Genomic DNA, 26,317 nt, shown 5'->3' with positions numbered 1-26,317 from the left:
TACATTAAGGCCCCTCTACCTGCATTTTTCAAGCGAACCAGGGTTCCTATGATTCACTTTGTTTCTGCCCATAGTGATTGCTTGCCAGTTTCCCTCCTTTTATGCCCAGCATAGGTGAGTGGCTCTGTTACTGTTATCTGAAAAGGGTTAGAACTTTCTGTTCACTAGTTACTATTATGGTAGGATGGAACTGAAGCCAACTGCCAGATTGGTGAGGAAATCATCCTACCTGAAGGTTTTTTTTTTTAATTGAAGTATAGTTGATGTACAAAATTATATATGTTGCAGGTGTACATATAGTGATTTACAGTTTTTAAAGTTTATACTCTATTTATAGTTATAAAATATTGGCTATATTCCCTGTGTTGTACAATATATCCTTGTAACCTGGAGGAGGTTTTAACAGCCACCTCCTCAGTTCTTCCTCATTATCAGGCAGTAAAATGAAGGACCATTTACTACTTGATTGACCATACGATTTGCTCAATGTTTGTTAGTCATTCCCACAGACTTCCCTCAAATTCCATTAATTGGCCCTTGAGGCCCTTATTCTTCCTCTTCCAGAAAGCCATGTCTCTAACAGCATCACATTCCTATTACCAAACTGTCAAGAACTTTGAAAGAGGTCTGTGATTTTACTCTACTTATAAGGTAACTAGTTAGGAGACAAGAAAATTCTGGGTCAGAGATGAAGTATAGTTTATTACTTAAAGCAGTAGAAGTAGCCAGAGTATCAGTGTTTCTGCACTGCTCCCCCAAGATCCAGTTTCCGTAGGGCAGTGCAAAGAGGACCAGATGACATCTGCTCATGCAGTCTTTTGCATTGCAGTAGAGGTGATCTTAGGGCACCTGAATCTTTTGTAATAGCCAGTAAGTGTGGCTGCCCTTTGCTCCTAAGGTACACATTCTGTTTTCTAAGTCTGATCATTATATGAACAACCTTGAAAAGATAGTTCAGAATGACGGGCAAGTCATTGCCTCATTCTCAAGACATACAGAAACAGTAGAGACTCATGTAAGAACTTTCTCCTAACACGTGACAATCTTCAGATTATGAGGATTAATACAATGTTTATTTTTCATTCACAGCTAAGTCCAGAATGGATGTTGCAGACAGCTTTCTTTCTTATAAGGCATGAATCAGGAATTTAAGTTCCTTCCACCTTGTGACTCGGCCTTCTTTACATTGTTCCTTCGTGGCTGCCGTGTTCACTTTCATTAATCTCTGGAAGAGGAAGGAGCATGGACACTCAATACTTGGGGCTATGAAGGACCAGGCCTAGAGGCAGCACACGTTGTTTTTCATTCAGATTGCGTTTGACTTCAACCCAGTTGAATGCCACATTGAACTGCAAAAGGAAACTGGGAAATATCCAGTTATACTCTGAATAAGAAAAGGAAATGGGTTTGGTGAATAGCTAGCTGTCTCTACCTCATTTTAGCCCATTCTTTTTGTTAAGCCATATGTAATTATTAAAAAAAATTCAAGGCTTCCCTGGTGGCGCAGTGGTTGAGAGTCCACCTGCCGATGCAGGGGACACGGGTTTGTGCCCTGGTCTGGGAAGATCCCACATGCCGCGGAGCGGCTGGGCCCGTGAGCCATGGCCGCTGAGCCTGTGTGTCCGGAGCCTGTGCTCCGCAACGGGAGAGGCCACAACGGTGAGAGGCCCGCGTACAACAACAACAAAAAAAATTCAAACAAAGACAAAGCATTTAAAAAAATGCAAGTTAATTTAAAAAAAAAAAAAAGACCCACTCCAGAATCCACCATCCAGAAATAGCCATTATTACTACTAAGTAAATTTTTATATATAGATAGCTGTATAATCCAGATTTTTATATATAGATGGAAAATAGATTTTAAAAAGGGTAGTTAGAGCAATAAAAAATATTAAAATGATATACGTTAATTTTTAAAATATTAAAGTTAGATTTATTTGGCTATATAGAAGAAAAAGAAAGTGAAGCAAAATAGATAACATTGAACTTCATATAAAATTTCCTTACCACAAGAGATATTATTTCCTTAAATTTATACCTTGAAGCTTAATAATAGAGATTACAAAAACAAACAAAACATTGAGAGGTAAGATTGTCTTTCCAGTTCAGATGCTTTTAGCTGTAACAGAATATTGCTAAAGCAGTAGGAAATTTATTGTTTTGCATAAGATGTTCAGAGGCTTTTCTAAGATTAGTTAATTTAACAATAGCCAGTTCAACAGTGGCAGGGCATTGTTGTCTTTCTTTTGGTTCTCTTGGCTTTTCTAGGCATAGTTGTCAGGTCATTACAGTTGTTCCAAGGGTCATGGCCTAACACTTGAGCATCTGAAGGCAGGAAGGGAGTACGTTTTTAAGAGAGAGAACATTCCCAGCCATCTCACAGAAAATTTACCCTTCTGTTTTATTATCCTGACCTAAATCTATCCCAGACCTAAGGCAGTCAGTGGGTAGGGAGAGTAGATTTATCTAAATTGACTTAGATATACCATGTTCACCTCTGGACTGGAGTTTGAGGATGTGAGAGGGTGATTAGCCAAAGAAAACCAGACTTTGTCTACAAGGAGGGGATTTATGTGTAATTACTATTTGGTGGCAAACTATTTTGTTTTAACTACATGCTTCAAAATCTATATTGAGCTCCTGCCTTGAAAGGCTAACAGCATCCCCATACTCTTCTCATTTCCTGTGCCCTCCAGTTTGTTTGTTTTTCAAAGATCTTTATGTTATACTTTTCAGGTCTGGGACATTCTCTTCTGTAAACACAATCCTCAGAGTTGTTTTAGGGATTTGTTCTGTATTTTAAAAAAATATTTATTTATTTATTTGGCTGTGGCGGGTCTTCTTTTTTTTTTTCTTTCCTGCATTGGGTCTTAGTTGCGGCGCGCAGCGTCATTAGTTGTGGCATGCGGGCTCAGTATTTGCAGTGTGCGGGCTTAGTTGCCCCATGGCATGTGGGATCTTAGTTCCCCGACCAGGGATTGAACTGGTGTACCCCACTTTGCAAGATGGATTCTTTTTTAATGTTATTTTTATTTTATTTATTTATTTATTTATTTATTTATTTTGCGGTACGCGGGCCTCTCACTGTTGTGGCCTCTCCCGTTGCGGAGCACAGGCTCCGGACACGCAGGCTCAGCGGCCATGGCTCATGGGCCCAGCTGCTCCGCAGCATGTGGGATCTTCCCGGTCTAGGGCACGAACCCGTGTCCCCTGTATCGGCAGGTGGACTCTCAACCACTGTGCCACCAGGGAAGCCCCTGCAAGATGGATTCTTAACCGCTGGACCACCAGGGAAGTCTCGCTCTGACGGGTCTTAGTTGTAGCACATGGACTTCTTAGTTGTGGCGCATGGGATCTTTGTTTTTTAGTTGTGGCATGTGGGCTCTTAGTTGTGGCATACAGACTCTTAGTTGTGGCATGCAAACTCTTAGTTGTGCATGTGTGTGGAATCTAGTTCCCCAACCAGGGATGGAACCCGGGCCCCTGCATTGGGAGCATGGAGTCTTACCCACTGGACCACCAGAGAAGTCCCATTTGTTCTGTATTTAATTTAAATTTGTAGGATGGTCACTACCAGTCCTTTCACCACAGCTTCTCCAGTGAGTTCTTTATATCATGTCTTAAATTGGCAGAACTTTATTGTTCAGTATCTTTTTTCAAGAATAAGTTCTGCAGACCTGTATTCTGAGTTTGTTCATAATGAAAAGTATTTCCTTATTGTCCTAATTTTTGAATTGTATCTTGGCTATATATAATATCATTAGGTCACACTTTCTTTCCTTTTAAGAATTCAAGCAGTGGACCTGGAGAGTATTGCTGTGGGGAGGACCAGGGACAGTCCCACCCCCCTGACTCCCTTGCAGTCTACTGAGTTTAACTACAGTAAGTCTTGCCATTGAACATTCTGTAACTGAATTTTTCAGAATGTGTTTTTACAGTTTTGTGGGCTTTTATGTTTGAATACATCTTCTGTTCTCCATTCATTGGATTTTCTACTTTAGGGACACAGGTTATACTTACGTTTGATTATCTTGTTTTATGTAGCTCTTAGTTCCTCTCTAATCCCCCACCCCCCTTTTTTTCTTGGCCACGCTGCGTGGCTTGTGGGATCTTAGTTCCTTGACCAGGGATCGAACCCGGGCCACAGCAGTGAAAGTGCCCAGTCCTAACCATTGGACCCTCAGAGAATTCCTTCTAACCACTTTCTTTTTTTAAAAAATTTTTATTGGAGTATGGCTGCTTTACAATGTTGTGTTAGCCTCCACTACACAACAAAATGAATCAGCCATCCACATACAGATATCCCCTCCCTTTTGGACATAACCACTTTAATATCTGCTGATTTTTCACTTGCATTACTAGGATTGTTTCATGCCCCTTTTTAAGCAGTATTTTTTTTCTCAAGAATGTATATTAATTTTCCTTGCTGATTCTATTTTATTTACTAATTCTGTTTTAGTTTTTTAATTACTTTGGTTGTATAATCCCTTTTCTTTGACCTTTTTTTGTTTCATTATCTCATTTTTGTGCTTTGTTCGAAGTTTTATTTAGCGTGAAGCAGTTTTGAGAAACATCTTCAAGTTGCATTTTTTAAAAAAAATTGTATTTATTTATTTATGGCTGTGTTGGGTCTTTGTTGCTGCACGCGGGCTTCCTCTAGTTGGGGTGAGCGGGGGCTACTCTTCGTTGCAGTGCATGGGCTTCTCATTGCGGTGCCTTCTCGTTGTGGAGCATGGGCTCTAGGCGCGCGGGCTTCAGTAGTTGCGGCTTGTGAGCTCTAGAGCGTAGGCTCAGTAGTTGTGGCACACGGGCTTAGGTGCTCTGCGGCATGTGGGATCTTCCCGGACCAGGGCTCGAACCCATGACCCCTGCATTGGCAGACGGATTCTTAACCACTGCGCCGCCAGAGAATTCTGAGAAATATCTTTATGCTGAGTTATATTTATTTGTAGGGTAAGATTTTTGGTTCTCTTATGCACGTTGTGCTCTTTATATTGTTTCTTTTTTGGCTGTGATTTCTTTGCCATGCAACTTTTTTCCCTCTTGCTCATTTTTGTGAGGCTCTTTGTAGATATTTGCTCCACTATAGTTTAGGTAATTTCTTGAATCTCTTCTCACCATTTTTGAGACTAGGGTTTGAGGGCTAAGTATTTTGCCTTTTTCTGACGCCAGCGGGAATGGCAAGGATGCAGTGTAAAAACTCAGCTGGGGCAGTATACAGTTTCTGGTAAAACCTCAGGCTCAGCTTTCTTTTCTAATTTTTGATTGAATGTCTTATACTAGATTTTAATCTCTTAACTGTGTGGGGGTATCTCATACAGTTAAGAATACCCTCTGATTTTATATAATTCACTCCTAGCCTAGATCCTTTACTTCCAAAGAGTAAGTACTCTCCCTTCCTCTAGTTTTTCCTGTTTCTGCCCTGAAGCTTGCACTACTCTTTAGGCAGAGAACAAATTAAGTAGGCAGGAAAACAAAAAGAAAAGATTGCTTCTCTGCAGAATGAGGGGTTTTTGTGATATTCTCAGAATTTTAACTAATTTTGGAAGCAGGATTATTAATAGCTGAATTCTATAGTTCAGTCCAGGGCATTTTCTCCTCTATTTCTGAAGTCTTCTATTTCACTGCTTGCTTGCCAGTTTTTGTTTAATGCATTATTATCTGCCTCTGCCAATCCCCCAGTTTTGGTTGCTGTTTGGTTTGTTGTTTTCACTGGTTTTTGTTTGTTAGATTTTGAACCGTTAACATTGGAAAAATTTGATGTGATTTCAAATCACCATTTTTTAAGCGTTAGGAGTTATTAAATCTAGACACACTCTCCTTACTAGACATTTAATTTCTAATATTGGGCTTCCTGATGAACTCTTCTTTGCACTTAGTGATGATGAAATTCTTTCCTACATATGAGCAAATCTTTGTTGATAATTTAGAATTTTTCTGGGGAAGTAATAACCTCAAGCCCAATATTGCATTCCTTTTAGAATTCACTTTCTAATTTACCCCCAATATTTCTACCAGTTGTTCAGTGATTGCACGTGTACTTTTCAAACTCTGAGATATCTGATTTCTCTGTGTCTGAAGACATGAACTTACTTCAGGTGTTATCTCTACTGTATTGTACTTTAGTTTTCCTTTAACAGTTAATTTCTTTACCCATTCCAGTTTGAACACTGGAAACATTGGATGTCTCTTAGTTGTTTATCTTGCTCTAAACTTAGGTTAAAAACTCCTGTATTGTCCCTAACTTCTACATGGAAAGTAGTTCATTCTGGAGCTAAAGCTACTTTAAAATGGAAATGTTTTCTCTCCCTTCTTTTATATCTTTTCTTCTTACCCCTACTCTTTCAAATTTCCTTTTTTTTTTGTTTTTTGGCTGTGTTGGGTCTTCGTTGCTGCATGTGGGCTTTCTCTAGTTGTGGCGAGCAGGGGCTACTCTTTGTTGCGGTGCATGGGCTTCTCATTGTGGTGGCTTCTCTTGTTGCGGAACACGGGCTCTAGGTGCGCGGGCTTCAGTAGTTGTGGCGTGTGGGCTCAGTAGTTGTGGCGCATGGGCTTAGTTGCTCCACAGCATGTGCGATCTTCCCAGACAAGGGATTGAACCCGTGTCCCCTGCGTTGGCAGGTGGATTCTTAACCACTGCGCCACCAGGGAAGTCCAAATTTCCATTTTATAATTCGTCATCATGGGTAACTTACCTATATTTTTATTTAAATTAAAAAATATATATATATTTTTAAAGGTTTCAGTCAACTTTCTTGGGAGGTGTAGGTTGAAGTCTATTTTGTGCTTGTTTAAGCCATTCCTTTGTGATCTGTAAAAATAGATCCTTACAGGGCTGTTTTAAGGATTAAATGAGATAATATATATATTTGTAAATTACAAATTGCTACAATTCAGATTATTTTTATTGTTAATTATACACACTAATATATTTAGGAGTGACACTGGTTGTCCTTACCTATGGTTTTACATAAAAATATTCAGTATTTGTTTATTTCCTTCTGGTTGGTACTCTTTTAGCATACAATTTTATTCATTTATTAAATTTATTTTTTAGGAAGTAATATAGTTGATGTAAAGTATTATATTAGTTTTAGGTGTACTATGTAGTGATTTGATAATTTACATACATTATGAAATGATCGCCATAATAAGTCTAGTAACTATCTGTCCCTGTACAAATTTCTTAACAATGTTATTGACCATATTCTTTATGGTGTGTATTATAGCCCCTTTGCTCACTTATTTTATAGCTGGAAGTTTTCTCCCCCACCCCGCTCAGTTTGTTCTCTGCATCTGAGTCTGTTTTCGTTCGGTTTGTTTGTTTTGTTTTTTAGATTCCACATAAAAGTAAGGTCATATGGTACTTGTCTTTCTTAGTCTGACTTATTTAACTTAGTGTAATACTGTCTAAATCCATTCATGTAAAATGGCAAAATTTTATTTTTTTAATGGCTGAGTAATGTGACACACACACACTGTCTTCTTTATCCATTTATCTACTGATGGCCACTTAGATTGCTTCCATACCTTGGCTATTGCAAATAATGCTGCAGTGAACATTGTGCATATGTCTTTTTGAATTAGTGTTTTTGTTTTCTTTGGGTAAATACCCAGAAATGAAGTTGCTGGATCATATGGCAGTTCTATTTTTAATTTTTTGAGGAATCGTCACATTGTTTTCCATAGTGGCTGCACTAATTTCCAATCCCACCGACAGTTCACAAGGGTTCTCTTTTCTCTGCATCCTTGCCAACACTTATTATTTGTTGTCTTTTTGATGATAGCCATTGTGACAGGTGTGACGTGGTATCTCATCATGGTTCTGATTTGCATTTCCCTGCTGATTAGTGATATTGAGCATCTTCTCATGTGTCTGTTGGCCATCTGTATGTCTTTTTTGGAAAAATGTCTATTCAGGTCCTCTGCTTATTTATTTTGTTTTATTTTGCGGTACGCGGGCCTCTCACTGTTGTGGCCTCTCCCGTTGCGGAGCACAGGCTCCGGACGCGCAGGCTCAGCGGCCATGGCTCACGGGCCCAGCCGCTCCGCAGCATGTGGGATCTTCCCGGACCGGGGCATGAACCCGTGTTCCCTGCATCAGCAGGTGGACTCTCAACCACTGCGCCACCAGGGAAAGCCCCCTCTGCTTATTTGTTAATTGGGTTGTTGGTTTTTGGATGTTGATTTGTATGAGTTCTTTGTGTATTTTGGATATTAATCCCTTATCAGATATGTTGTTTGCAAGTATCTTGTCCCATTCAGTAGGTGGCCTTTTCATTTTGTTGCCGGTTTCCTTCGCTGTGCAAAAACTTTTCATTCTCAATTTGATGTCCCTTTTGTTTATTTTTGCTTTTGCTTCACTTGCCTCAGGAGTCATATCTGGAAAGATTCTGCTAAGACCAGTTTCGAAAAGCATGCTGCCCATGTTTTCTTCTGGTTTTATGGTTTCAGGTCTTCTTTTTAAGTCATTTTGAGTTTATTTTTGTATATGGTGTAAGAAAGTAGTCTAGTTGACTCTTTTGTATGTAGCTGTCCAGTTTTCACAACATCATTTATTGAACAGGCTGTCTTTTCCTCATTGCATATTCTGGCCTCCTTTGTTACAGATTAACTGACCATGTAAGCATGGGTTTATTTCTGGACTCTGTTCTGTCCCGTTGATCTGTGTGTCTCTTTTTATGCTAGTACCATAGTATTTTGATTACCATAGTTTTGCAGTATAGTTTGAAATCAGGGTCTGTGATACCTCCAGCTTTGTTCTTCTTTCTCAGATTTCTTTGGCTCCTTGCATAAAGTTTTAAAGCAGAATTCATATCATATTAACCATTTCCCCAAATCTTTAAATATTCCTTTAGAACATGCTTTTTAAGTTTTCATTACATGGTTGTATAATAATTTTTTCAACCACATCTGTGTCACTGGACATTCAGAGTGTTTTCAGGTTTTTTATCATTGCAAATAGTAGCATAATAAACTGTATTTAATCCTTTGTTCACTTCCTAGAGGTGAAATTACTAGATCAGATAAAGTATTCATGGTTTCTAACTCTTACCTTTAAAATGGTCCTTCGCATTTTTACATTCTCTCAAGTAATGTATGCAGGTACTCATTTCACTGTAACTTGGGTGACATTGGGTCTTATTATAAACAAAAACCCAACAATTTTGATCACTAGGTAATAGAAAAATATTACCATTAAGTTCTCTAGTAGTTGGGTTGCACATTCTTTGTTATTGTTGTTTAGTGACTCTGTTTCTTTTATAAATTGCCCTCTGTACATTGTTTTATGGCATATATATTTTTTCTTACTGATTTATAAAAAATTTAAACAGCACTGAAATACGGAACATATTAACTCACTTCTCAGTTTGTTTTTAGCTTTTTAATGGTTTTTAAATTGACGTAGAAGTATTTTGAATTTGAATAGCTAAAACTGCCTTTTCCATTTCTGATTTTCTTTTTAATCTTATTGGAGTATAGCTGCTTTACAATGTTGTGTTAGTTTCTGCTGTACAACAAAGTGAATCAGCTGTATGTATGCATATATCCCCATATCCCCTCCCTCTTGAGCCTCCCTCCCACCCTCTGTATCCCACCCCTCTAGGTGGTCACAGAGCGCTGAGCTGACCTCCCTGTGCTATGCAGCAGCTTCCCACTAGCTAGTTATTTTACATTTGGTAGTGTATATATGTCAACGCTACACTTGCACTTCGTCCCAGCTCCCCCTTCCCCTGCTGCGTCCTCAAGTCCGTTCTCTATGTCTGTGTCTTTATTTCTGCCCCACCACTAGGTTCATCAGTACCATTTTTTTAGATTCCATATATGTGAGTTAGCATACGGTATCCATTTCTGATTTTTTAGTGAGTTTTTTGCTCTTAGAAAAAGTCTTTCTTTAAAGTTTAAAAAAAAATTTTCTTAAACCTCTTAGATTATTTTAATTTTTATTTAACTATTTAAAGTAATCCATTTGGATTTTGTCTTACTTTGTATAAGATACTTTCCCCTAAATTATTAACCAGTTATTGTAGTACCATTATTAAATAATTTCAGTCTTTCCTTGCTGATTTGGAATCCCATCTTTGTCATATGCTAAATATTTATATTAATTGAATATTTTCCTGGAATTTCCTTTTGTTCTATTGTTCTGTTAAAATCAGCCTATCTTTTTAGTGTGAAAGTCATTAGACTGTGTTGATTCATATCTTACCGGCCAATATTATGAATATAATCTATTGATAGCCTCTTCCACTGAGCATTTGCAATCCTCATCTCAGGATGTATTTCTTGGCATATTACAAAGGACCAAAGTTCTGTGTTATTTCATGATGACTTCCATACATTCACATTTTCATAGATTTACACATGCATACTTTACTTTTTACTCTCGTGTGCTTTCCAAGATTGTAGAGATTGTTTATCTTGTTCTTATTCAGACTCTTTACATGATGACTGGGATCTAAGGGGGCAGAGGTGAAAGACGTAGAAGACTTCTCAAGGCCCTTCTTGGCTCCAGAACTTGTACATGACATCCTATTACAAAGAATTGGAGGCATGAGTCCTTATGATCTGTCACAGTTAAAATATCTTCATAGTAAGAAAGTTTCCTAAAAAAATCTGAATAAAAACTATTATTGTGTTATTTTACATTTTCTTTTACTAAAGTATTAACATTGCAGTCAAGAGGTATCTAATGTACTTATTAAATCAGGAGTTAAAAGCAAAGAGTGGCAGTACTCTTGGGTATGACAGTAAAACATCTATCCTTAATTTTTATGCTTTTTGTTTTGCTGGTGTGTAATCTCTTTTAGGGCAGAGCCAGTGATATTATTCTTTCATGCCTTGAATAGATTAAGTTCTCCGAATGTTTAAATTTATGAACTATTGCAAATAAGTTGAATTAACTAAATAGTAGTAAACTTCACACCCAATACTGACTCTTACCTACTGATTCAAACATCTGAGAATGACTTCGTTAAAAGTTTTTGGTGTTAAATAAGGTTGGGCTCCTAATATGTAATTAATTTCTTATTAATTGAATTCCTTTGTTATATTTCAATTCATCAGTTTTAGCAGAGATAACTAATTCATCTATTTTCGGAGTAAACCTCAGAAAGAATTTTTGGCCTGAGTTTCTATGCTCTGTTTTGTAGTTTGTGGGCCATAGAATTTAATGCATGGTGATGGAGAATCCAACATCATTATGATGTGATAGTGCATGTCAAAGTTCTATGTAAATTTTAAAGCGCTATTTATGAAATGTACGCAACAGTATTTGGTGTTTTTAACAGAAGAAAAAGTTTGTCAGATATAAAAGTAGCAAATAATTGTAGACTTTAGTTGTTTATATATTGTTCTATGTTGGTCAAGGATAAGGGAACTGAAGTCGCCTTAAAATAAGTTATACTAGTATTATTATATATTTTAATATATAATAATATATATAGTAATGCCATAAGTATATTACTAGTATTGTTTATATATAAAATAATATCATGGTTAGAAGTGATTATTTTTGACAAATATTTGTTAACATTGTAAATTACTTAAACACAATTATATAGAAATCTCATCTTTATTATGTATATGTGGGTTATGATTTAAATTTAAATTGGATTTTACTTCTATTCACTTTTAGAAATATAAAGAAAAGGACAAACACAAACAAAAACACAAGAAGCAACCAGAACCATCACCTGCATTGGTTCCTTCCTTGACTGTTACTACAGAAAAAGTAAGTTTTAAGTGTCATATTTTGTTCTACATAATAACTAGTTATGTGCTGACTTTTACCGTTTGACTAGTTATGTGCTGAATTTTGAAAATACTTGAGGAAGTGTCCTGGTTCCTTCTAAGCATTTCCACCTCTCTAACCCTACATCAAGTGCTTTAGGTTTTCTATTCTTAGTCCTTTATTCTATCTTCTGTTTATTCTGTGCTTATTTCTGAAGAATGTTAAGTGAGGATAACAAGTGGGGGGCATCATTGAGATGTAAACTTTGGGCTGTGCAGTGGGCTTTGTCCACCTGTGCTTTTGAATTTTGGCTTCACCACTTACAGACCAAGCTCTTAGGTTAATTAACCTCTTTATAACTCAATTTCATCATTCGTTAAAGTGGGGGAGATAATTGTTGGAATTGAATGAGGTAATGCATATGAAGCAGTTAGAACAATGTCTGGTTCATAGTAAGTATTACTTAGTAAATGTTAAATATTATTAAGATTATAATCATGTGGCTAACAGGAAAACAAGTGGGGATGGTGTTGGGCAGCTGGGACAGAGTAAGAAAGGGAGGTGGGAGGGGTGCAGTAGAAGAGGCCAGGATGGGAGGCCAATCACATAGGGCTGTATAAGCCAGTGGAAGGACGTAGTTTTTAGTCTGAGTGTAAAGATAGCCGTTAGAGCAGCGATCCCCAACCTTTTTGGCACCAGGGACTGTTGTTGTTTTTTTTTTAATTAAGTTATTTATTTATATTTTTATTTTTGGCTGTGTAGGGTCTTCATTTCTGTGAGAGGGCTTTCTCTAGTTGCGGCAAGTGGGGGCCACTCTTCATTGAGGTGTGCGGGCCTCTCACTGTCGTGGCCTCTCTTGTCGCGGAGCACAGGCTCCAGACGCGCAGGCTCAGTAGTTGTGGCTCACGGGCCTGGTTGCTCCGCGGCATGTGGGATCTTCCCAGACCAGGGCACCAACCCGTGTCCCCTGCATTGGCAGGCAGATTCTCAACCACTGCGCCACCAGGGAAGCCCCAGCGACTGGTCTTGTGGAAGATAATTTTTCCACAGATGGGGGGTGGTGGGGTGATGGTTTCAGCATGATTGAAGCACATTAAGTTTATTGTGCACTTTATTACTGTTATTATTACATTGTAATATATAGTGAAGTAATTATACAACTCACCATAATGCAGAATCAGTGCGAGCCCTGAGCTAGTTTTCACTTGCCACTAACTGATAGGGTTTTGATAGGAGTCTGCAAGCGATTGATTTATTATGGTCTCTGCAGTGAAACGTCTCTGATAATGATAATCTGTATTTGCAGCCGCTCCCCAGTGCTAGCATCACCGCCTCATCTCCCCCTCAGATCATCAGGCATTAGATTCTCATAAGGAGCACGCAAGCTAGATCCCTCGCGTGTGCAGTTCACCGTAGGGTTTGCGCTCCTAGGAGAATCTAATGCCGCTGCTGATCACAGGAGGCGGAGCTCAGGCAGTAATATGAGCAGTGGAAAGCGGCTGTAAATATAGATGAAGCATCGCTTGCTCATCTGCCACTCACCTCCTGCTGTGCAGCCCGGTTCCTAACAGGCCACGGACTGGTACCAGCCCGGGGATTGGGGACCCCTCCGTTAAAGAGTTCTGATCTGAGATGTAACATGGTGTTACTTAAGTTTTGTAAGAACCTGTGGCTGCTTTGTTGTAAATGGACTATAGAGAGTCAAGAATGAAAGGAGGGAGGCCATTAGGAGGTTATTGCAATAATCCAGAAAGGGATGGTGGTGACACTGGAGGGTAGTGAAAGGTGATCAGGTTATGAATACATTCAAAAGTAGAACCCACATAACTTTCTTATAGATAAAAAGTGTAAGAGAAAGAGGATCCAAAGATGATTCCAAAGATGTTAGCCTACATAACTAGAAGGAATGGAACTGCTGTTGACAAAGATGTGAAAGACTGTGGGTGTGGTAGGTTTAGGGGAAGAAGAGGAATTCAGTTTTGGGTATGGTATTTGTTCTTTTTAAAACTTTTTAAAATTGAAGTATAGTTGGGGCTTCCCTGGTGGCGCAGTGGTTGAGAGTCCGCCTGCCGATGCAGGGGATGTGGGTTCGTGCCCTGGTCTGGGAAGATCCCACATGCCGCGGAGCGGCTGGGCCCGTGAGCCATGGCCGCTGAGCCTGCGCGTCCGGAGCCTGTGCTCCACAACGGGAGAGGCCACAACAGTGAGAGGCCTGTGTATCGCAAAAAAAAAAAAAAAAAAATTGAAGTATAGTTGATTTACAGTGTTGTGTTAATTTTTTCTGTATAGCAGAGTGACACAGCCATACATATATACATATTTTTTTCATATTCTTTTCCATTATGGCTTATCACAGGATACTGAATATAGTTCCTTGTGCTGTACAGTAGGACCTTGTTATTTATCCATCCTATATATAATGGGTTGCATCTACTAATCTCCAAACTTCCAGTTCTTTCCTCCTCCACATCCCTGCCCCATGGCAACCACAAGTCTGTTCTCTATGTCTGTGAGTCTCTTTCTGTTTCATAGATATGTTCATTTGTGTCATATTTTAGATTCCACATATAAGTGATATCATCTGATATTTGTCTTTCTCTTTCTGACTTATTTCGCTTAGTATGATAATCTCTAGGTCCATCCATGCTGCTGCAAATGGCATTATTTCATTCTTTTTAATGGCTGGGCAATATTCCTGTGTGTGTGTGTGTGTGTGTTTGTGTTTAGGGTTGTCCAAAAAGTTCGTTTGGGTTTTCTTGTAAAATCTTATGGAAAAACCGGAACAAACTTTTTGGCCAACCCAGTATATACCACGTTTTTTTATCCATTTGTCTGTTGATGGACATTTAGGTTGCTTCCACGTCTTGGCTATTGTAAATAGTGCTGCTATGAACATAACGGTGCATGTAGCTTTTCGAATTATAGTTTTGTCTGGGTATATGCCCAGGGGTAGGATTGCTGGATCATATGGCAACTCTAGTTTTTGAGGAACCTCCATACTGTTTTCCATAGTGGCTGCACCAATTTACATTCCCACCAACAGTATAAGAGTGTTCCCTTTTCTCCACACCCTCTCCAGCATTTGTTGTTTGTAGACTTTTTAATGGTGGCTCCTCTGACTGGTGTGAAGTGGTACCTCATTGTAGTTTTGATTTGCATTTCTCTAATAATTAGCGATGAGTATCTTGCAAAAGTAGTTCTAGAGGGAACATATCTCAACATAATAAAAGCTATTTACAACAGACCCACAGCGAATGTAATACTCAGCGTTGAAAAGCTGAAAGCATTCCTGCCCCAAACAAGACAAGGATGCCCACTCTCACCACTTCTCTTCAGCATAGTATTGGAAGTTTTAGCCACAACAATCAGACAAGAAAAAGAAATAAAGGTATTCAAACGGGTAGGGAAGAGGTAAAGTTGTCATATACACAAATGATATGATGCTATATGTAGAAAACCCTGAAGACTCCACACAAAAACTGATGTACGAATTCAGCAAGGTAACAGTATACAAGATTAACATACAGGAATCAGTTGCATGCCTTTACAGTAACAGTGAAATAACAGAACAGGAATGCAAACAAACAATCCCTTTTAAAATTGCTTCAAAAAAAAAAAAAAAAGAAACTTAGGAGTGAACCTCACCAAGGAGGTAAAAGACTTATATGCTGAGAACTACAAAACCTTAATAAAGGAAACTGAAGATGATTCAAAGTAATGGAAAGATATCCCCTGCTCTTGGATTGGAAGAATTAATATTGTTAAAATGGCCGTACTACCCAAAGCTATCTATAGATTTAATGTGATCCCTATCAAATTACCCATGACATTTTTCACAGAAGTAGAACAAATAATCATAAAATTTATATGGAAACTTTATAAAAGACCCAGAATTGCCAAAACAATCCTGAGGAAAAAGGACAAGGCAGGAGTTATGACTCTCACAGACTTCAGACAAAGCTACAGTAATCAAAACAGTATGGTATTGATACAAAAACAGACAGGTCAGTGGAACAGAATAAAGAGCCCAGAAATAAACCCACACACCTATGGGCAGCCTTCGACAAACGATGCAAGAATATACAATGGTAAAAGACAGTCCCTTCAGCAAGTGTGTTGGGAAAGTTGGACAGCTGTATGTCAGTCAGTGAAGTTAGAACACACCCTTACACCATACACAAAAGTAAACTCAAAATGCTTAAAGACTTAAATATAAGACAGGACACCATAAAACTCCTAGAAGAGGACACAGGCAAAACATTCTCTGAAATAAATCGATAGATGATAGATAGAAATAAAAGCAAAAATAAACAAATGGGACCTAAATAAACTTATAAGCTTTTGCACAGCAAAGGAGACCATAAACAAAACAAAAAGACAACCTACGGACTTGGAGAAAATATTTGCAAATGATGCGACCAACAAGGGCTTAATTTCCAAAATATTTGAACAGCTCATACAATTCAACAGCAACAAAAAAAGCCTGGGATTTCCCTGGTGGTCCAGTGGTTAAGACTCCATGCTGCCAATGCAGGGGCCCTGGCTTTGACCCCTGGTCAGGGAACTGCATCCTGCATGCTGCAACTAAAGATCTCACACACTTCAATGAAGATTCCACACTCGGCAACAAAGATCCTGTGTGCCTCAAATAAGACCCAAGATACAACTAAGCTTGTACTTTTCCAAATTCTGCTCTAAGGGATTGATAATAACTGTAACAGTGAGACCTAGTGAGTGATAAGGTCTGATGTTTTGAAGTTTTATACCTGGAGGGCTTTAGAGAGAGAGAGGGGTTTAGAATCAGCATTGAAGAGCAAGAGAACCCAGCCCACCTGCATAGCCAGTGAAACCAGAGTAGAGTAGCTGGAGTAGAGTATCCATTACTTGAAGTAGCTGTGAGGTAAACAGGGTGTTCAGAGTGACCCCTGATTTTCTTAGAGCAAGAATCTGCAGGGAATATTCTGAGAAAAGGTTGAGCTTATTTATTTTTTAATATTTATTTATTTATTTGGCTGTGCCATGTCTTAGTTGCGGCATGTGGGAATCTAGTTCTCTGACCAGGGATCGAACCTGGGCCCCCAGCATTGGGAGTGTGGAGTCTTAACCACTGGACCACCACGGCAGTCCCAAGGTTGAGTTTTAATATAGCAGCTTTTCCTGATCATTCTGAGTTCCAGAGAGAACAGTGGAAGGGTTTCAGCTGTTGAAGAGGGAGCAGCGGGGGTGTGTGGACAAAATGTTCATGGCTGAGTGGGAAAGACGGAGGTGAGGATTAAACTGGATTCTGGGCTTTCTGTTAGTGAGTGGCAAAGTCCCAGGCTGGCCTTGAGCCTTTTTTTTTTTTTTTTTTTTTTTTTCCGTACGCGGGCCTCTCACTGCTGCGGCCTCTCCCATTGCAGAGCACAGGCTCCGGACGCACAGGCTCAGCGGCCATGGCTCACGGACCCAGCCGCTCCACGGCATGTGGGATCTTCCCAGACCGGGGCACGAACCCGTGTCCCCTGCATCGGCAGGGGGACTCTCAACCACTGCGCCACCAGGGAAGCCCTATAGCCAGTTTTGATTGTACATTTTTGAACCTTGCATTTCTTACACCTTAAGGCAAAATTCCATTTTGTTTATTTCTTTATTAACTTAGAATCGACTCTGCTGGTCTTAAAATTTTTAATTGTACTGTATGTATAATTTTTAACCCTTTTTTGACTCTAAACATTTTTCAGGCTAGAAATTATCAGCAAGTAAATGCCTCGATGTCAATGTGATGTCACTGTAATCCTTTAAATACTGCAACTTTAATTTATCAATATAATATTTTCACATAAATCCTTGATAACCATGGTAGTGTACTACTGGTGATGCATAGATATATAAAAGTCACTAGGAACAGAGTAGGATTTTCATATTAATCATTAAGATTGTATATGTAAGTGTTCTTCCTGGAAAACATAGCTTGTTGTTTCTGTCATTGGGAGGTTTAGGTTTTTAGGTATAAGGGGATTAGATGGAACAGATGGGATTAGATTCTGCAGACCCTTGAATTAAGGGAATCCTTTAATATAATACATCAAGTTGAGAAAGCAGAAAAGGAGGCTCACCTTGTGTTTGTAGGACAGTGTGGTCGCTTCCCCTGATTTCCTCAGTTTGGTCTTTCTGAGCACTTCAGATCTGTTTCCTTCTTTCCATAGTGTTAGTAGAAGGGTATATTGCCAAGGAAGGATAAGAGAAGAAAGTCTTAGCTCTTTACCTTGTGCCGATTTGTTTGGTGTCAGTGTTATTTTTCTGAAAAAAATATTTGAATGAGGGAAAGCCATAGTTAAGTTCTGTTTTCTTGTATCTCTTGGCCTTTCAGTAAGTATAACTTTTAAATAAAACTGTTAAAGTTTATACTGTTTTGCTAAGATTTTTTGATAGTAGAACAAACACTTTTCTGTAAAGTAGGTTAATTGATTTCTTAATGTTTAAAAACTTCTAATATGCTTCTTTAAAAATTAACTTTTAAAGAAATCTGTAGAAGTTTTAACTTACTAAGAAATCCAGGTGTAGATTTATCCACTATGTTTTTAGTATATGTCAATCTCTGGTCTTTTCTTGTGTTATTCAGCAACACAACACCCTTGAATGCTAATCATCCTTAAACAAATTTTTTTGGAGACTTAATTTTTAAGGAAATACACACACATACACAATAATCTTACGATAATAAAAGTATTCAAAATTTTATTGTATCAAATACATTGGACCTTTTGTTAGCTTTCTTGAGGTAAAATTGACATACAATAAATTGCACATATTTGAAGTGGAAAATTCCATAAATTTGTGAATTGATTTGCTAAATGATTAGCAAAAGTTTCCTTGTGATTTAGTGTAATGCCCTTCTTGCCTTCACACGACTACCCTTGCCCTGGCAACTATTGTGTTTTCTGTCACTGTAAATTAGTTTGAATTTTCTAGAATTTAAAAAATGGAAACATATAGTATGTACACTTCTTTATCTGACTTCTTTCACTCAGCATAATTATTTTGAGACTCATCCATATTGTGTGTATGAAGAGTTCATTCCCTTTTATTCCTGACTAGTATTCTGTTGTATGGGCTTACCATAATTTGTTAATCCATTTAACAATGGATGGACATTCAGGTTGTTTCCAGTTTTGGGCTATTAAAGATAAAGCTGCTAGGAACATTGTACAATATTTGTATGGGCATGCACTTTAATTTTTCTTGCATAAACGCCAAGGAGCAGAATAGCTGGGTCACATGGTAGGTATGTCCTTAATTATTTAAGACAGTGTCAAACTGTCTTCCAAAGTGGTTATACCATTTAACAATTCTACCATCAGCGTACGAGAGTTCTTGTTCCTCTACGTTCTCTGCAACACTTGGTATAATCAGTTGTTTTAATTTCAGCCATTCTAGTTAGGTACGTATCAGTTTCTCATTGTGGTTTTGATTTGCATTTCCTTAATGGCCTAAATTATGTTAAACATCTTTTCATGTGAATAGTTGCCATTTATTTATTTTTTCCTTTTTATTGGTTTGTTTTCTTATTACTGAGTTTTGTGAGACATTATATGTTCCGATACAAGTCCTTTATCAGATATGTTATATGTTTTCTTTTAGAAGTTTTATATTTTTATGTTTTACATTTAGGTCGATGATCCTTTTTGAGTTAATTTTTGCATATGATGTGAGTTACACATCAAAATCCACTTATTTGAATACTGATATTCAGTTTTTCCTGAGCCATTTGTGGAACAGACTGCCCTTTCTCCACTGAATTACCTTTACTCCCATTTGTATAAAAACAGTTAACCATATATGTATCGGTCTATTTCTGGACTCTGTTCTGTTCCATACCACACAATCTTGATTACTGTGGCTTTATAATGACCCTTGAGGTCAGATAGGGTCCACTTCCAACTTTGTTCTCTTTCAGTTGTTTGATCTGTTCCAGGTTCTCTGCATTTTTATATGAATTTTAGAATTGTCAATTTATAGAAATAAAACTACTGGTATTTTGACTTGAACTGTAATGAATCTTCAAATTGTTTTGGGGGATAATTGATCCCTCAATAACATTGAGTCTTCTAACCTGTGAACGTGTGTGTGTGTGTGTGTACCCAACATCTTCTTTATCCATTCATCTGCCAGTGCACATTTAGGTTGTTTCCATGTCTTGGCTATTGTAAACAGTGCTGCAGTGAACATTGGTGTGCATGTATACTTTCAAACCAAGTTTTTCTCCAGATATGTGCCCCGAAGTGGGATTGCTGGATCATATGGTAGCTCTGTTTTTAGTTTTTTAAGGAATCTCCATACTGTTTTCGGTAGTGGTTGCACCATGTTACATTCCCACTGACAGTGTAGGAGGGTTTCCTTTTCTCCACGCCCTCTCCAGCATTTATTATTTGTAGACTCTTTGATAGCCATTCTGACTGGTGTGAGGTGATACTTTGTTGTGGTTTTGATTTGCATTTCTGTAATAATTAGCAGTGTTGAGCATCTTTTCATGTGCCTTTGGGCCGTCTGTATGTCTTCTTTGGAGAAATGTCTGTTTAGGTCTTCTGCCCATTATTTCATTATGTTGTTGTTTTTCTGACATTGAGTTGTATGAACTGTTTGTATATTTTGGAAATTAAGCCCTTGTTGGTTGCATCGTTTGCAAACATTTTCTCCCAGTCTGTAGGTTTTTTTTGGTTTTGTTGATGGTTTCCTTCACTGTGCAAAAGCTTTTAAGTTTGATTAGGCCCCATTTGTTTATTTTTGCTTTTATTTCTTTTGCCTTGGGAGACTGATCTAAGAAAATATTGTTATGATTTATATCACAGAATGTTTTGCCTATGTTTTCTGGGAGTTTTATAGTGTTATGTCTTACATTTAGATCTTAAAGCCATTTTGAGTTTATTTTTGTATATGGTGTCAGAGTGTTCTGATTTCATTAATTGACATGAGGGTTTCCCAGCACCCCTTGCGAAGAGACTGATTATATATTTTTAATAGATACATTGATTGATTTTTTCCTTTTTAATCTGTTAATATGATGAAGTACGTTGATTTTCCGAGGGTTGGTTTTCCAGTGTTGAAAAACCTTGCATTCCTGGGGGAAATCCCACTTGGTCTTGATGTATTACCATTTTTATATACTGTTTGATTCTACTTTTAGAAATTTTACAGAAATTTTTGCCTCTGTATTCATGAGGGATATATATATATTTATTTGTTTTTTTGTTTTTGCGGTACATGGGCCTCTCACTGCTGAGGCCTCTCCCGTCGCAGAGTACAGGCTCTGGACGCACAGGCCCAGCGGCCACGGCCCACGGGTCCAGCCGCTGCATGGCACGCGGGATCCTCCCGGACCGGGGCACGAACCCGCGTCCCCCGCATCGGCAGGCGGACTCTCAACCTCTGCACCACCAGGGAAGCCCCATGAGGGATATTGACCCATGTTTTCTTACAATGTCTTTTTTTTTTTTTTTTTGCGGTACGCGGGCCTCTCACTGTTGTGGCCTCTCCCATTGCGGAGCACAGGCTCCGGACGTGCAGGCTCAGCGGCCATGGCTCATGGGCCCAGCCACTCCGTGGCATGTGGGATCTTCCCGGACCGGGGCACGAACCCACATCCCCTGCATTGGCAGGCAGACTCTCAACCACTGTGCCACCAGGGAAGCCCCAATGTCTTTGGTTTTGGTGTTAAAAGGAATGCTGGCCTTATAGAATGCATTGCAGGTATTCACTCTTGTTTTCTGGAAGAGTTTATGTAAATTTGGTAATATTTCTTAGTGTTTAATATTATTCACTTTTTTTTTTTCTTTTTGCTGCACTGCACAGCTTGCGGGATCTTAGTTCCCTGACAGGGATTGAACCTGGGTCCTTGGCAGTAAGAGTGTGGAGTCCTGACCACTGGACCACCAGGGAACTCCCGCTAGTATTCTCTTTTAAGGCCATCTGGGCCTAGAGTTTTCTTTAGGGGAACGTTTTCAACTGTAATTTCATTAAAAGAAAATAGATACAGGGCTATATTCAGGTTACCTATTTCTTCTTGAGTGAGCTTTGACAGTCTTTTCTCTTTTTTGTAACCAGGCTGGCTATGAATTTTTATGATCTTAAATTATTACCTTTGGGTTCCAGTGATTTTTCTCTGTTGTTATTATGTTTTATATTTTAGTGATTTCTGTTCTAATTTTATTTTTTCCTTTTTACTGCTTGCTTTGGGTTTCTTTTTCTCTTCATTTTCTAATTTATTAAGGTGTAATATGAATTTATTCAAGACCTTTCTTTTCTCTAAAATAGGCAGCTTAAAAAAAACTTTATTTTTTTAGAGTGGTTTTAGATTCAGAGAAAAATTGGTAAGTATAGAGATTTCCTATATAACTCCTGACACCTTCCCCCACTGTCAGCATCCCACACCAGAGTGATACATTTGTTACAATCTGTGAACTTCCACTGACACATCATTAAGGCTTAAAATCCACAGTTGGCATTAGGGTTCAGTTTTTTTTTTTTAAACATCTTTATTGGGGTATAATTGCTTTACAATGGTGTGTTAGTTTCTGCTTTATAACAAAGTGAATCAGTTATACATATACATATGTTCCCATATCTCTTCCCTCTTGCATCTCCCTCCCTCCCGTTTCTCTAAGAGGTGGGTCAAAAAGGATCTTGCTGTGATTTATGTCATAGAGTGTTCTGCCTATGTTTTCCTCTAAGAGTTTGATAGTGTCTGGCCTTACATTTAGGTCTTTAATCCATTTTGAGCTTATTTTTGTGTATGGTGTTAGGGAGTGACCTAATCTCATACTTTTACATGTACCTGTCCAGTTTTCTCAGCACCACTTATTGAAGAGGCTGTCCTTTCTCCACTGTACATTCTGCCTCCTTTATCAAAGATAAGGTGACCATATGTGGTGGGTTTATCTCTGGGCTTTCTATCCTGTTCCATTGATCTATCTCTCTGTTTTTGTGCCAGTACCATACTGTTTTGATTACTGTAGCTTCGTAGTATAGTCTGAAGTCAGGGAGCCTGATTCCTCCAGCTCCGTTTTTCGTTCTCAAGATTGCTTTGGCTATTCGGGGTCTTTTGTGTTTCCATACAAATTGTGAAATTTTTTGTTCTACTTCTGTGAAAAATGCCAGTGGTAGTTTCATAGGGATTGCATTGAATCTGTAGATTGCTTTGGGTAGTAGAGTCATTTTCACAATGTTGATTCTTCCAATCCAAGAACATGGTACATCTCTCCATCTATTTGTATCGTCTTTAATTTCTTTCATCAGTGTCTTATAATTTTTTGCATACAGGTCTTTTGTCTTCTTAGGTAGGTTTATTCCTAGATATTTTATTCTTTTTGTTGCAATGGTAAATGGGAGTGTTTTCTTGATTTCACTTTCAGATATTTTCATAATTAGTGTATAGGAATGCCAGAGATTTCTGTGCATTAATTTTGTATCCCACTACTTTACCAAATTCGTTGATTAGCTCTAGTAGTTTTCTGGTAGCATCCTTAGGATTCTCTATGTATAGTATCGTGTCATCTGCAAACAGTGACAGCTTTACTTCTTCTTTTCTGATTTGGATTCCTTTTATTTCCTTTTCTTCTCTGATTGCTGTGGCTAAAACTTCCAAAACTACGTTGAATAAGAGTGGTGAGAGTGGGCAACCTTGTCTTGTTCCTGATCTTAGTGGAAATGCTTTCAGTTTTTCACCATTGAGGATGATGTTGGCTGTGGGTTTGTCATATATGGCCTTTATTATGTTGAGGAAAGTTCCCTCTATGCCTACTTTCTGCAGGGTTTTTATTATAAATGGGTGTTGAATTTTGTCAAAAGCTTTCTCTGTATCTATTGAGATGACCATATGGTTTTTCTCCTTCAATTTGTTAATGTGGTGTATCACATTGATTGATTTGCGTATATTGAAGAATCCTTGCATTCCTGGAATAAACCCCACTTGATCATGGTGTATGATCCTTTTAATGTGCTGTTGGATCTGTTTGCTAGTATTTTGTGGAGGATTTTTACATCTATGTTCATCAGTGATATTGGCCTGTAGTTTTCTTTCTTTGTGACATCCTTGTCTGGTTTTGGTATCAGGGTGATGGTGGCCTCGTAGAATGAGTTTGGGAGTGTTCCTCCCTCTGCTATATTTTGGAAGAGTTTGAGAAGGATAGGTGTTGGTTCTTCTCTAAATGTTTGATAGAATTCGCCTGTGAAGCCATCTGCTACTGAGCTTTTGTTTGTTGGAAGATTTTTAATCACAGTTTCAATTTCAGTGCTTGTGATTGGTCTGTTCATATTTTCTATTTTTTCCTGATTCAGTCTTGGCAGGTTGTGCATTTCTAAGAATTTGTCCATTTCTTCCAGTTTGTCCATTTTATTGGCCTAGAGCTTTTGTAGTAATCTCTCATGATCCTTTGTATTTCTGCAGTGTCAGTTGTTACTTCTCCTTTTTCATTTCTAATTCTATTGATTTGAGTCTTCTCCCTTCTTTTCTTGATGAGTCTGGCTAACGGTTTATCGATTTTGTTTATCTTCTCAGAGGACCAGCTTTTAGTTTTATTGATCTTTGCTACCATTTCCTTCACTTCCTTTTCATTTATTTCTGATCTGATCTTTATGATTTCTTTCCTTCTGCTAACTTTGGGGTTTTTTTGGTTCTTCTTTCTCTAATTGCTTTAGGTGTAAGGTCAGGTTGTTTATTTGAGATGTTTCTTGTTTCCTGAGGTAGGATTTTATTGCTATAAACTTCCCTCTTAGAACTGCTTTTGCCACATCCCATAGGTTTTGGGTCCTTGTGTTTTCATTGTCATTTGTTTCTAGGTATTTTTTGATTTCCTCTTTGATTTCTTCAGTGATCTCCTGGTTATTTAGTATATTGTTTAGCCTCCATGTGTTTTTATTTTTTACAGAGTTTTTTTCTGTAATTGACATCTAGTCTCATAGCGTTGTGGTCGGAATAGATACTTGATACGATTTCAATTATCTTAAATTTACCAGGGGTTGATTTGTGACCCAAGGTATGATCTAGCTTGCAGAATGTTCCATGAGCTCTTGAGAAGAAAGTGTTTTCTGTTGTTTTTAGATGGAATGTCCTATAAATATCAATTAAGTCCATCTTTTGTAACGTATCATTTAAAGCTTGTGTTTGTTTATTTTCATTTTGGATGATCTGTCCATTGGTGAAAGTGGGGTGTTAAATTCCCCTCTTTTTATCCCGTTACTGTCAATTTCCCCTTTTATGGCTGTTAGCATTTGCCTTATGTATTGAGGTGCTCCTATGTTGGGTGCATAAATATTTACAATTGTTACGTTTTCTTCTTGGATTGATCCCTTGATCATTATGTAATGTCCTTCTTTGTCGCTTGTAGTAGTCTTTATTTTAGTCTATTTAGCCTGATATGAGAATCGCTACTCCAGCTTTCTTTTGATTTCCATTTGCACAGAATATCTTTTTCCACCCCCTCACTTTCAGTCTGTACGTGTCCCTAGGTCTGAAGTGGGTCTCATGTAGACAGCATATGTACAGGTCTTGTTTTTGTATCCATTCAGCCAGTCTATGTCTTTTTCTTGGAGCATTTAATCCATTTACATTTAACGTAGTTATGGGTATGTATGTTCCTATGACCATTTTCTTAATTGTTTTGGGTTTGTTTTTGTAGGTCTTTTCCTTCTTTTGTGTTTTCTGTCTAGAGAAGTTCCTTTTGCATTTGTGGTAAAGCTGGTTTTGTGGTGCTGAATTCTCTTAGCTTTTGCTTGTCTGTAAAGGTTTTAATTTCTCCGTTATATCTGAACGAGATCTTTGCTGGGTAGAGTAATCTTGGTTGTAGATTTTTCCCTTTCGTCACTTTAAATATGTCCACCGCTCCCCTCTGGCTTGCACAGTTTCTGGGGATTCCCTTGTATGTTATTTGTTTTTTTTCCCTTACTGCTTTTAATGTTTTTTCTTTGTATTTATTTTTGATAGTTTGATTAATACGTGTCTTGGAATGTTTTTCCTTGGATTTATCCTGTATAGGAGTCTCTGTGCTACCTGGACTTGATTGACTGTTAACTTTCCTGTATTAGGGAAATTTTCAACTATAATCTCTTCAAATATTTTCTCAGTCTCTTTCTTTTTCTCTTCTTCTGGGACCCCTGCAATTCGAATGTTGGTGTGTTTAATGTTGTCCCAGAGGTGTCTCAGACTGCCCTCAATTCTGTTCATTATTTTTTCTTTGTTCGGCTCTGTGGTAGTTATTTCCACTATTTTATCTTCCAGGTCACTTATCTGTTCTTCTACCTCAGTTATTCCACTATTGATTCCTTCTAGAGAATTTTTAATTTCATTTATGGTGTTGTTCATCATTGTGTTTTGCTCTTTTGTTCTTCTGGGTCCTTGTTAAAGTTTTCTTGTATTTTCTCCATTCTATTTCCAAGATTGTGGATGATCTTTACTTTCATTACTCTTAATTCTTTTTCAGGTAGACTGCCTATTTCCTCTTCATTTCTTTGGTCTGGTAGGTTTTAGCTTGCTCCTTCATCTGCTGTGTGTTTCTCTTTTGGGTCTCCTTTTCACAGCCTGCAGGTTCGTAATTCCCGTTGTTTTGGGTG

The 26,317-nt window shown here is 38.1% G+C and overlaps 1 protein-coding gene across 11 annotated transcripts in view; it reads left to right on the top strand.

Annotated features, from left to right (window-relative positions):
* Positions 1 to 26,317, top strand: part of MLLT10 (MLLT10 histone lysine methyltransferase DOT1L cofactor) — a 248,761-nt gene that overhangs the window by 129,470 nt on the left and 92,974 nt on the right. For all 11 annotated transcript variants that reach the window (XR_004348430.1, XR_004348429.1, XM_032622514.1 and 8 more), the window contains one exon: positions 11,639 to 11,734. Coding sequence is in view for 9 of the 11 variants with exons in the window: in XM_032622514.1 (XP_032478405.1) it covers positions 11,639 to 11,734 (96 nt within the window). In the remaining 2 variants the exon portion in view is untranslated. The remainder of the gene's footprint in view (positions 1 to 11,638; positions 11,735 to 26,317) is intronic.

This window comes from Phocoena sinus, chromosome 2 (genome assembly GCF_008692025.1).
Source record: "Phocoena sinus isolate mPhoSin1 chromosome 2, mPhoSin1.pri, whole genome shotgun sequence".
In the NCBI taxonomy this organism is placed as follows: Eukaryota; Metazoa; Chordata; class Mammalia; order Artiodactyla; family Phocoenidae; genus Phocoena; species Phocoena sinus.
The sequence above is the reverse complement of the archived record's forward strand: the minus strand, read 5'-3'. Positions and strand labels throughout refer to the sequence as shown.